Here is a 13,372-nt window from a genome sequence, read left to right on the forward strand (position 1 = left end):
AGCCTGGCTCTCTCTTGGCCCAGGCTCTGCTTGGCTGGGTCTTAGTATCCTGGACCCCTTTGCAGGGTCTCCGGCTGAGAGATCTCTCTTTTTGCTCCGTCACTGTCTTCAGATGCCCACCCCTGGGAATCAGAAAGCTGTGCTGGAGCAGTTGTTTTGTCAGTGAACCATAGAAGCAGCACTGCTCTACTCCTAGAAGTTGCCCATCACCAAGGGGCCTGCAAAAGGAGGGGACACCTTGCCCTTCCCCAAGGGAACTCACTTGGAGTAGGCCTACGGGACCCACACTGGTGAAACAACTAGAGACCTGTAGGGGGTTGGAATGCTCTCCCAGCTCAGAGAGGATTGGTGGGCTCTGTCTGCCTCACACAGCTAGTAAGTACAGAAGGTGGGTGGCCTAGGGTTTTGTTTGTCTAGTGCCTCAGACATGGCACTCGGAGAAGGCAGAGCTGGCATCCGATGTGGGCCCCTGGGCTAGGTCTCTTTGATTTGCAGTGGGAAGTAGTCCGCCCAGAGAACTCTTGGGGTTTTCTCAGGGCGAGGGGGAGGATGTGAAGTCTGGACCCCATTTTCCTTACACCTCCGGGGCTCTGGACACGCAGCTCATTGTCACTGTGAGGTTCATAGCGCCCTCGAGGGGCCAGCGTCCCAGGGGATTCCCAGGCCCCTTAGGGGACGGACTCTTGGGGCGTCCGCAACCTCGTACGTAAAGCTTGCCCGGCCCTCCCGGGGTGTGTGGGGGGGGGGGGGCGGGGCTCCAAGCGCCGGGACTCGACCCGGGCACCCGAAGGCCCCCGAGTCCTATCCCTGTCTGACCCGGGACGTGCCATGAGACAACTGATCGGCAAGTTGATGAGCACCTTCCCGTAACAGGGTTAAGGGGCGCACAGGGCATCCAAGCGGCCGCTTTGATCCGGCTCCCACCTGTCCCCCCATCCCCCCGATCTGGGGTCGTCTGGGCGGATGTGATGGGGGACCTCGGGCTCGGAGGGTCCTGAGTGGGGCCTCCGCGCCTGCTCCGCAGTCTCCCCTGCCCCCTCCCCGCCCACTCCTCGGCGGTCGCGCGCTTCGGTGCGCCCAGGGGCGCAGGGCTGGGCGAGCCTCCTTCCTCCGGCTCAGCGCTGTCGCCGGTTTCCTGCGATTGTGACTTCACGCTCGGCTCTTTCCTCAGACCCCTTCTCTTGGCAAGCCCTGAGCGCCCCCGATCTTTGGCACAATCGCTTTTCTGGAAATGTGGAGCGGGGAATGTGGGGCTTGGCTCCCATTTCCACTGTTCAGGAGTGGCGCAGGTGTCTCGGCCCGGTGGGAAAGAAACCTGCCCTGTTGTTTTTTTGTGGGGGAAGGGGGCGGGGGAGCAGAAGTAGTAAGGAGGGGACAGGCCCCCCAGCCTGCTGGAAACACTTGTCTCCTTCCTGGGAGGCCTGGGGGAGCACACAGTCCCCTGGTCATCGGGTTTGGCCCTGACCCTGCCCTTCCGCCGGATGCCTCCAGAACACAAGGTTATCATCGTGGGACTGGACAATGCAGGAAAGACCTCCATTCTCTACCAGTTGAAAGCGACTCTCGGATGGGGGGCGGGGCTGGGCCTTCCCACCAGACTGACAAGCATTTGGACCAATCACCGGAGCCCTTCCCTGCGTTCTCGGGTTCCCCTGTAGCCAGGAGGATTGACTGGTGGAACCTGGTGTGACCTTCCCGGTATAGTGGCCGCTCAGTTCAGTGACTTCTCGGCCAGGCCTTCGAATCGTGCTCGGTATGAGCAACCGCACTGCTCCCCTCCGTCTACCCCCGGCCCCTGCCAAACCCGGTTGCGGGCTTGCAGCTGGCCGAACCTGCCCGATGGTCTCCGTGCTCTTCGCTCCCCCTAGCGTCAGGTCTCTCCTTCTAACTCCTGCACCCCAGTCTTGTGTCTTCATTTTCTCCCCCTTCTTCAAACCCAAAAGGTAGGGCCAGCTTTGGGCCGGCCTGGTCTCTGTAGCTCCTGGTCTAGCAGAGTCTGGCACAAGTGCTGAGTAATTATCCATCGGAGCTTTTCCCGATATTCACTCTGGATGGCATCTCTCCTGTTTGGATCCTATTCAGTTAGGAAAATTTTCCCCTGAAAAAGTAATATATATATATATATATTTTTAATTAGAAGAAAAGGGACATTCAAACAATACAAGCATATATAGTGAAAAGTAAGTTTCCCTCTCACCCCTAACTCTCAGTTTCACTTCCCAGATTTTCCAGAGGCATTCCCTACATATAAAAACGTGTGTGTTTTCTAAGTCACTTTAAACAAAGCCCCTTTCTGATGGCCCTCAACTTATGTCTCCTTTTTCCGATCCCTTGCTACTCAAAGTGTGGTCCACAGACCGGCAGTGTTGGCATCATCTGGAAGCTTGTTAGAAATGCAAAATGCTGGGCCCTAGCCCAGACCCACTGGATCACAATCTGCACTTTAGCAAGACTCCCAGGTGATTCAGCTGCATATTAAAGTTTGGGGAGACTGCTCTAATAAGTCTCCCCTCTCTGGGGTCCAAGCCAGGCGGGACTTGGTCTCACTCCTGTCTGCATTCCCTCATGCCCAGCAGAGGCTCCGTCAACCTGGGCTGAATTGTTCTAAGTTAGATTCAGCCTGACTTAAGGTGGGACCAGAGCTGGGAGTGGACTGGGCTGAACACTTGGTACCCTCTCCTGCCTCCCCAGCCTGACGAATGAGGTGGTCCATACATGTCCCACCGTCCGTAGCAACGTGGAGAAGATTGTTTGGCAAAAGACCCACTTCTTCATGTGGGACATAGGAGGAGAGGAGGCTCTGTGCTCCGCTTGGAACACATACTACTCCAGTGCTGAGGTGAGGAGGGTGCCTGGGCTTGGAGGAGCTGTGTGATATTAACCAGTCACTTAACCTCTCTGAGCCTTGGTTCCCCCATTGTGAGATGGAGACCATAATAATGACCTCTCTGGGTTGTGAAAATTAAATAATAAAACAAGAGCTAATTCAGATGTGTCAAATACTTAATGCAGCACAAAGCCCGTTAAAATTTTTGAATGCTTCCTGGCAGCTTTGTCTGCTTGCTGTCAGCTTTCTGTTTGATGCCTTGGATGGGGTAGGCCCTTTGTCTCTGGGGGCCTTACTTTCTCATTCTGGCAGCAGCAGAATCCAGTGGTTTCATTCCTGGAGTGGGAGCTGATTTCAAGCTCCAGTACTGCTATTCATAGGCTGTGTGGCCAAGGGCAAGATACATCACCTCCCTGACCCTCAGTCTCGTAATCTGTAGGCATCGTAATAGTTCCAGTTCCACAGGGTTGTGGTGAGGCCCAAATAGAGTCATGAAGGCCCAGTGCTTGGCATAACCTCTGGCACACAATCAGAAGTTGTGCTCAGTCCACCCTGGGTCTGGGTAGAAAAGGGAATTCAAATGGGACTAGGGCAGTGAGGTCTTGAGAATGCAGTTTGTTTTCTGTGGGACTCACATCAGGGCAGAGTACAGTGAGCAAGGAGACACATTCATTGAAGAGAAAGCCCATCACTCACAACTCGCCTTTGCTGGCCAGTTCATCATCCTTGTGATTGACAGCACGGACCGGGATCAACTGCTGACCGCTCTGTAGGAGCTGTATAAGATGCTGGCCCATGAGGTAAGACCCCTGCAGTTGGGAGAGGACCCGGTGTACTAGCTCTGTGATCTCAGTCTACTCACTTAGCCTCTCTGAGCGTTATTCCTAATGCCCCAGTCTCTGAGAACCTCTATCCCAGCAGCTTGGGCAGGGCGAGATTATCCCAGATGAAGGGCAGTAACATCCTCAGCACAGCTGATCACAGAAGCCAGAGTTGCAAGTTCAGGTTCTGACCCCACTTCTCACTCATTGTGGGACCCCAGACAAGTTACTTCACCTCTCTAATCCTCAATTTCCCCAAGTATAAACGGGGAGGATCATCAAATTCCTACCTCCTGAGATCATTGTAAGGATTCTATGAGCTGCTGGGAGGCATTCCAGGAGCTGTCGGTGTCACTGGATGCGGTTGTTAGTGTTGGGCAGGACCTCCATCCCCACCCCACCTGGGGAAGCAGGGGAGGTAGGGAGGACTCATGGGGCAATGGGAAGGGGGGCTGGATCCTGGCAGGCTGACTGGGGCTGGGTTCCTCTGTCCACAGGCTCTATGAGATGCTTCTGTCCTGATCTTTGCCAATAAGCAGGACATGAAGGACTCCATGACCACCGTGGAGATCTCCCAATTCCTCACCCTTAGTGCCATCAAAGACCACCCGTGGCACAAGGCACATACAGGGCTGCTGTGCCCTCACCGGGGAAGGTTAATGGTTGTCCCACCTGGACCTCCAGGGCTTGGCCTAACCAGTGGTGCTGACCATCAGAACCTTCTCCTGGCTCTCTCTTGTCAGAATCTGGCTCACAGTTAGCTCCTGGGTCAAGACAGCTGAGCATCTACCCACGGTTAAGATGCTGTGGGTAAGCAGTGAGCAAGACAGGGTCCCTGCTCTCTAGGGGTTTGTTCTAGTGGGGAGAGAGGTGACACTCCACCTAAACACAAACATGTTAGGTACTGAGAAGTGCTTGAAGAAAGTGAAATTGAATAACAGGGATGGGTTTGTGCCGCAGACCGGCTGCAGAAAGCTAGAAGTTCCTGGCGGTGAGGGGTAAGGAACTGAAAAGCACCAGTATGGGATCAGAAGGGCCAAGACAACTGATGGTTGCAAGGCAAGTTTATTCAAAGAGCATGAATGTATATATAGGTTTAGTACGGGACGAATATCAGACAATAAATCAGTAAACCTTGTATTTCCGCATAATTCTGTCGCCACTATCTATGCACCACTATCTATGCACCACTATCTATGCACCACTATCTATGCGTCAGCATGCCTTATGGGCCATTCTTTGGAGATACAGACTTCCCCCTCAGGGCAGCAAGTCCTTCTTCTGGGGAACAACCAGGGGCTCTTAGATGCAGAGCAGGCACCTGGAGCGAAACTGGCCGCAAGCCATTTTCCTTTTTTACGCTCAATACCGCAGCGTCAGGAGTGCATACCAAGAGAGACACAAGCAGTTCTCCGGAAAGCAGAAAGCTGAATAAGCTTACAGCTTGGGGGCCACCACATTTCCCCCTTTTTTATTATTTTTTAAAGCTTGATAATGTAGTTTTAAGCCATGAACATCCTGACGCAAGACAGCGAAGCGCCCCATTACAAATCTGACAACACAAGGTAATAAACCGATCACCAATAAAAGTAGTACACCAATTGATATCAGGCCTGAGAGCCCTCCATGAATCCATTGTATCGGATTTAGCCCTTGTAGTTGATCTAATAATCCTTGAATCAAATTCTGGGGTCCATCTTCGTCCAGGTGGGCCTCTTGAATAGCTTGTATTTCGGCATTTAACTTTTGAATATCAAGGCTAATGTGTCCATCAGTCCATACACTTAATATATGCATAGAGAGTGATCCAACGAAGTATTAGAAGCAAGCTTAGTTACTCTAGCATTCATGTGAATGGGAACGTTATCCTTATACCAAAATACAAAGGTGGATAAATCTTCTCGTCTAGAAACAGTCAAGTAATTTGATTTCGATCTCCCCTCGCCTCCCTGACAAGTTGTCTCCTACTTTGTCGCTGCATTCTTCTCATCCGCCGGGGGAACCGGTTGGGGTGTGCTGTGGTCGATTGCGAGAGCCTCAGGCGACGCATTCTTGAGTCAGGGTGTTTATTGGTGATGGCATGATAATGTCGAACCAAGCGCTCCGGGAGCCACCGCGGAGAGTCTGCCTCCCTAGGGAAAACACAAACATGGCCTCGGCCCCATACTAAAACAGGGTCTGGTCCATGCCAAAGGTTAGTCATGGGATCTTTCCATTTAACAAGCGCTTTTTCAGGAGGGGTTCCAGAAAGACCTGTAAACAATCGTTCATAAGGCATGTGACTAAATGCATCTAAAGTTAAAAAATTTAAAATAAATAAAGCATGATAAAGCATAATCTGAGGAGATCTATCATATTCCCCCTTTTTTATTTTTTGTAATGTAATTTTTAATTGTTGGTTGGCACGTTCTACAATACCTTGACCCTGAGGATTGTAGGGAATGACTGTTTTATGTGAAATATGGAAAGTTGCACAAAAATTGGCAAAAGCTTTACTCGTATATCCTGGAGCATTATCTGTTTTTAAAGCTTTAGGAATTCCCATAGATGCAAAACAATGAAATAAATGAGTAATTACATATTTAGTAGATTCCCCAGCCAAAGGCGTAGCACATATAAAATTAGAGTAAGTATCAACAGTTACATGAACAAATTGTAATTTACCAAAAGAGGGAATATGAGTAACATCCATTTGCCAAAGATGATGAGGGAGTAAACCCCGAGGATTGACTCCAAATTGTGGAACAGGAAGGTGGGGTAAACATTTAGAGCAGGACTTAACAATGTATCGGGCTGTTTCTCTAGAAATAGAGAATTGTTTTTGAAGCATAGCAGCAGATTGATGATGTAAATTATGTGATTGAGTAGCAAGATCCTGAGGTTGAGATAAACTTAAGGCTATAATCTTTGTATTTTCGTCAGCCAATTGATTTCCCAAAGACAATGGGCCAGGGAGACCTGAATGGGCTCGAATATGTAATATGGCTACAGGAAAGTCATGCTGACGAATAATCTTTTGTAGTTGAAAGAAAGTCTGAAACAATTGAGAATCAACAGTATTGCCAATTATAGCAGTTTCTATGTTACGCAAAATAGTAACCAAATAATGGCTATCCGTATAGAGATTAAAAGAACAATGTAAAAAGATTTGAAAAGCCAAGGAAATCGCATGTAATTCAACTCGTTGGGCAGAGGTATGATCTGTTTGTTCTTTATGAAGTAAGTCATCAGAAATAACCACAGCGATGCCATTGGCAGAACCATCAGTAAAAACATTTGGGGCATTGAGAATAGGAGTTGAACAGATAGTTTTAGGAAAAATAAATAGATGTTGAGTAGCAAAATGAAGGAGCTTATTAGAAGGATAATGATTATCAATAATTCCTGAATATCCAGCAAAAGCAAGAGCCCAAATATCAGAGACAAATAATAGCCAAGAATATTGATAAGTAGTATAAGGTATAATAATAGAATTTGGTTCATATCCTACCAACTGAATATTTCTTTTACGACCCAACTGAACAAGGGTTGCTATTAACTCATAATAAGGTGTAATGACTTTATTAGGCGTATTTTTCATATGAATCCATTCAAGAATTCCTGTTTCTTGCCATAATAAGGCGGTAGGGGTATGTGACGTAGCACAGATTATTAATAGTATAGGTAAAGAAGGCTCAATTCTAGTTAGCTGAGCAGATTGTATTGCTTTGTTTACAAGCTTGAGTGCTTGTTGAGCTTCAGAAGTTAAAATACGAGGGGAAGAAGGATCAGGACTTCCCTTTAGGATATTAAAAAGAGGCTGTAACTGACCCGTAGTTAATTTTAAAGAAGGTCGCAGCCAATTAATATCTCCTAATAACTTTTGAAAATCATTTAAAGTTTTAAGAACGTCAGTCCGTATCTCTATCTTCTGAGGTGTAATATTATAATTTGTGATATACTTACCAAGATATGAGAAAGGTGGGTTCATCTGTACTTTGTCAGCAGCAATGACTAGTCCTGATCGTGACAAATGACTTTGAAGGGAATTATAAGCCTTAAGTAAAATAAGTTTATCAGAATAAGCAAGTAATAAGTCATCCATATAATGAATAAAATATATCTGAGGGAACTGTTTACGAACAGGGGCAATAACTTGAGCTACAAACTGTTGACATAAAGTAGGACTATTAGCCATACCCTGAGGCAGCATTTTCCATTGATAACGTTGCATAGGTTCTATAAAATTTAAAGAGGGTAAGCTAAAAGCAAATCGCAACTTATCAGCCGGAAATAGAGGAATAGTAAAAAAGCAATCCTTAAGATCAATAATAATAATCATATAATTTTTAGGTATGGCTGCAGGAGAAGGCAAACCTGGTTGCAGAGCTCCCATAATTACCATAGTTTGATTAACAGCACGTAAATCTTGCAATAAACGATATTTTCCCGATTTTTTCTTTATAACAAATATAGGAGTATTCCAAGGGCTATTAGACTTTTCTAGTCTGCCCAAAGCAAGCTGTTCATTAATTATATTATGGGCCGCCATTAATTTCTCCTTAGAAAGGGGCCATTGGTCCACCCAGACAGGATTATCAGAAATCCAAGTTATAGGGTCAGCATGTGGTGGAGGAGAATCCAAGACCCCTAGAAAAAACCCAAGCCTGTTTTATCCTGTTTATTATCAGTCTGTAAGGGTAATTTATTTCCCTGTTGATTTTTTCCCAAACCATTCCTAGGATCATACCCTTGATTTAACAATATATTAGTTACAGTAGGGTTGGGACTAAGCAATAGGATTCCCATTTGTTGTAATATATCTCTTCCCCAAAGGTTAACTGGCAATCCGGGCAATATGTAGGGTTTGAATATTCCTTGATTACCTTCAGCATCCTGCCAATGTAGGTATTGCGAACTTTGTTGTGGAGAATTAGATTGGCCAATACCTTGCAACTGTGTAATGGTTTGGTGCACGGGCCAATTTTTTGGCCAATGTATAAACGAAATAACAGAAACATCAGCACCAGTATCTAATAACCCAGAAAAAGGCCTTCCATTTATTTTTAATACCAATTGTGGTCTTTCCCTACCAATTTGTTGAATCCAGTAAACTGCATCAGAGGAACCGAAAGCCCCAGTTCCTCTTTTGTTATGTTGTAAAATTTTTCCTTCTGGTATGTATGGAATTAATAGAAGCTGAGCTATTCGCATACCGGGCGTGATAAGAAAAGATCCTTTTGATGTTTAACCATAACCTTTAATTCCCCTTCATAATCAGCATCAATCACCCCAGGAATAATAGTTAAGCCTTTCATACACATACTACTTCTTCCAAGGATTATACCAACCGTTCCCTGGGGTAAAGGCCCAAAAGTTCCCGTAGGAAGGGCTTGGGGTCCCATATCCGAGGTTAATAAGAATTGGGTGGAGGCACAGAGGTCCAGTCCTGCACTATTTGGCGTGGCCCTTTGAAGGGAGGAGATTCCATTCCCTGAGGAACAAAGGTCTGAGCTGGAGGCGGTGGAGCAGGTTGTGGGGGGATTATTGACATTGCTCCAATTGTTTGATGGGGCCGGAGCAGGCCCCTCCGGAAGTTTCCCGACAAGGGAGTTCCATCTTTATGAGTCACTGATCGACATTCTTTAGCCCAATGCCGTCCTCTTTGGCATCGGGGACAAATTGTGGGAGGAGGAGATTTACCTTGAGGCACAGAATTTACGACAGGCATATTAGGAGTATCAACAGTACAATTTTTTGCAAAATGACCTGGCTTCCCACATTTAAAACAGTTTTTACTTTTAGCATTTGGCCCAAATCCTGCCTTAGTTAGGGCTGCAGCTATAGCTGCTCCCTGTAAGTAAGATGATCCAATATCAGAACTCGAATATAATCCTCTAAATTTCCTTTCCTTTTCCATGGACGTATAGCTGCTTGACAAATATTATTAGCATTTTCGAAAGCCAATTGTTTGACGATAATTGCTCCAGAAGGACCATCAGAAATAATTCTATTAACAGCCTGTAATAATCTAGCCACAAAATCAGCATAAGGTTCATCTGCCCCCTGCCTTATTTTAGCAAGGTCTTCAGTCCTAGTGGAGGCAGGTAAATGTTTCCATGCATGTAGAGCTATATGATTGATCTGAGCATAAGCCACAAAAGGGAAAGCTAATTGATCCTGTAATAACTGATGTTGTCCTTCCCCAATCAACATCTCATAATTTACTAGCACATTATGTGCAGTATTTCTTTCAGCTTGTTCAGCAGCCTTTTCATAATATTCTGACTTCCAAAGTAAATAGTCGCCACCAGTGAGACAAGCACGAGCAATAGATTTCCAGTCTGCTGGAGGCAATGCTTCTGTTGCAATAGTATCCAACATAGTAATAGTGAAAGGGGCTATAGGCCCATATTGTGCACAGGCTGCTTTTAAATCTTTCAAAACCTTAAAGGAGAGAGGCTGATATTCCCGATTATTTTGTTGTGGATTTTGAGGATTAGGTCGTTCCACCACCGGGTAGCGGAATAAAGGATCCTCCCCTCTATTAAGAGCTCCCCGTACTGCTTGTTGTAAAGGACTAAGCTTAGGAGGGATAGGGACAGAGACATGTAATTGCTGTAACCGCGGAAGAATATTTTCATCAGGATATTTTTCAGCCTCATATTTGGCTTCTTCACCCGCTAAATCAAAAGAAAAGTCATCATCATCAAGTGAATTAACACTCTTTATCCTCGGTGGCAACGGAGGAGCAGTAGCTACTGCAGCAATATGTTCTACAGATTTAGCTGTTAATTTTGGAACTGAATCATAAATTGGATTAAAACAATCTCTTATTAAATTCCACAAGCTAAAAATGGAATCTGAAACAGAAGATGGTCCATGTACTTCATGATATTTAGATAACTCATCTCCTACACGAGTCCAAATTGCTAAGTCCACTGATCCTTCTTCAGGGAACCAAGGACAAGCATCATATACTAATTGCAAAAATTCCAGAAGTTGTGAGGTAGTTACCTTAGTTCCACGGGCTTTTAACATTGAAAGCAAAACCTGAGCAAATAAATCACGCTCCTTAGAGCCCTTTTGTCCCATATTATTTTACTTCTGACTCTTTCTCGAGTTACCGTCCTAAAAACGAAATTATTTCTTGTGGCCACACTATCTCACTCGAGAGTTCTACTTACCTGAAATCTTCCGAAATGCCTCACGCACTCAGGTCCCTGTGCGGGCGCCACTTGCCGCAGACCGGCTGCAGAAAGCTAGAAGTTCCTGGCGGTGAGGGGTAAGGAACTGAAAAGCACCAGTATGGGATCAGAAGGGCCAAGACAACTGATGGTTGCAAGGCAAGTTTATTCAAAGAGCATGAATGTATATATAGGTTTAGTACGGAACGAATATCAGACAATAAATCAGTAAACCTTGTATTTCCGCATAATTCTGTCGCCACTATCTATGCGCCACTATCTATGCACCACTATCTATGCACTACTATCTATGCGTCAGCATGCCTTATGGGCCATTCTTTGGAGATACAGACTTCCCCCTCAGGGCAGCATGTCCTTCTTCTGGGGAACAACCAGGGGCTCTTAGATGCAGAGCAGGCACCTGGAGCGAAACTGGCCGCAAGCCATTTTCCTTTTTTACGCTCAATACCGCAGCGTCAGGAGTGCATACCAAGAGAGACACAAGCAGTTCTCCGGAAAGCAGAAAGCTGAATAAGCTTACAGCTTGGGGGCCACCACAGGTTTGCTTTAGCTCTGGTCATCAGGGACCATCTCTACTAGGAGGTGACTTCTGAGCTGAGACCTGAATGAAGAGACAGCCATGGGAAGACCTGGGGGACAAGCCTTCCAGGCAGGAATCTCTCTCAAGTCCTTTTGGCCTTGAGTTTCCTTATCTGTACAGAGGAGGGTGATTATACCTGTTCCCTCCCAGAGTTCCTATAGAGAATAAATGATATCATTCATTTAACATTCATTGGGCACCTACAGTCCATCCTCCATATCCATGGGTTCCACATCCTCAGATTCAACCAACTGCAGATGGAAAATATTCGAAAAAGAAAATGCCAGAAAATTCCAAAAAGCAAAATTTGCATTTGCCGTATTCCAGCAATGATTTACATAGCATTTATATTGTATTTACAACTATTTACATAGCATTTACATTATATTAGCTATTATAAGTAATCTAGAGTTGATTTACAGTATATAGGAGGATATGCCTAGGTTATATGCAAATATATGCTACTTTATATAAGGGACTTGAGTATCCGAGAATTTTGGTGTCTGCGAGGATCCTGGAACCAATCCCCCATGGATATGGAGAAGTGACTATACTTTGTGCCAAGCACTGTTCTAGGCACCTGAGAAACAGCAGTGAACAAAGCAGACAAAAATCCCTGCCCTTGTGGAGCTTATTTTCCAGTGGGGGTGGGGTGGGGGGGGGTGGGAAAGAGACAATAAACAATAAAAATAAGAAAAATACACGGTAAGTTAAAAAGTGATAAGTGTAAAGGGGAAAAATCAATAGGAAAGGGAAGTTGGATGTCTGTTGTGGGGAATGTTGCAGTTTTAGATAAGGTGTCCAGGGAGGGGCTGCTGAGAAGGTAGCTGCTTAAACACCTGAAGGATGTGAGAGAGCTAGGTCATGGTCCTACAGAAAGGACCTCGAATCAGGCCTGGAGAATTCCCTTTCCTCTTCCCTCTCAAGTCACAGCAGGCTGGGGGCCTGGATGCCCAGTTGAAGAAGGGGAGACTTTAGGCAGGCCAGCCCAAGGAACCACACATTTCTGGCAGTGTCCTTGCCAACTCCTGGGTCAGGAGGACCCCCCCTCCCCCAAACCACCATCGGTTCAATTCAAGCGGCATTTCCTAAGTAACCCCCATGTGCCAGGCACTGTGCCAAGTGGTACAGACATGACCAAGACTCTACTCCTTCTCTGGGGTTGCTCACAGTGTAATGGAAGAACTTGCTTATGGAGCGTCTTCCCAGGCCTTTGAAGCCACCCTGGTACTGACCCAGTGATGGAGCAGGTGGGAAGGGGGCACTGGAGCCTTGCCCAAAGACATTGCTAAGGTGAGTCTCCAGACCTCTTCCTCAAAGAAGCCCTCCCTGACTCCCAGACATCCAGAGGCCTCTGTACATCTCCTTTCTAACCTTCATCACAGTACGTAGTTACAGAATTGTTTGATCATTTGTTTAATATCTATCTCCTCTGCTAGACTGTAAGCCCTAGAGGGCATGTCTATTTTTTCACCAGTAACCCCTAGCACAGTACCTGATACATGGTAGGTACACAGTCCGTTCATATTTGTTAACTGAACACAAAATTGGTTATAAATTTAGTCGCTCCATCAGTCAGCTCTGGGCAGGGGCTGGGGGCTAGGAAGGCCATCATCCTCATGGGGTATGCTGATCCTTGCCCTGTTCCTCTGTCCCTGCAGGCTGCCTGCCGGGCTTCAGTGGATGCAGTCTTGGGCCACTGTCAACTGATGTCCCAGCCTGAGGCCAACCAGAAACATTGGAGGGTTTTGCATGGACTATGTGGGTGGAAAACCCAAGTGACTATTTGTTATTTTTCTGTGATTCTCTGGTGGGACCAGGGGCAGCTATGGACAGTGAGATTGCCGCTATCCACCCAACCCCCACTAAGGAGGTAGACTGAGCACTGTGAATTGCTGCAGACAGGACAACAGTAAAAGCTGCCCTTCACTCCATGGGAGCAGGTGTCCTTCTTGGA

General features: G+C 46.5%; 1 protein-coding gene across 1 annotated transcript; it reads left to right on the forward strand.

The window, feature by feature from the left end:
* Positions 1-828: 828 nt before the first annotated feature.
* ARL5C (ADP ribosylation factor like GTPase 5C) lies at positions 829-13,125 on the forward strand. Its single transcript, XM_028165329.2, is given in 8 exon segments — positions 829-874; positions 1,492-1,549; positions 2,384-2,386; positions 2,692-2,839; positions 3,544-3,627; positions 4,146-4,262; positions 4,264-4,310; positions 13,077-13,125. Coding segments are annotated over 8 exon segments (552 nt in total).
* Positions 13,126-13,372: the final 247 nt, after the last annotated feature.

This window comes from Balaenoptera acutorostrata, chromosome 20, assembly GCF_949987535.1.
Source record: "Balaenoptera acutorostrata chromosome 20, mBalAcu1.1, whole genome shotgun sequence".
NCBI lineage: Eukaryota > Metazoa > Chordata > Mammalia > Artiodactyla > Balaenopteridae > Balaenoptera > Balaenoptera acutorostrata.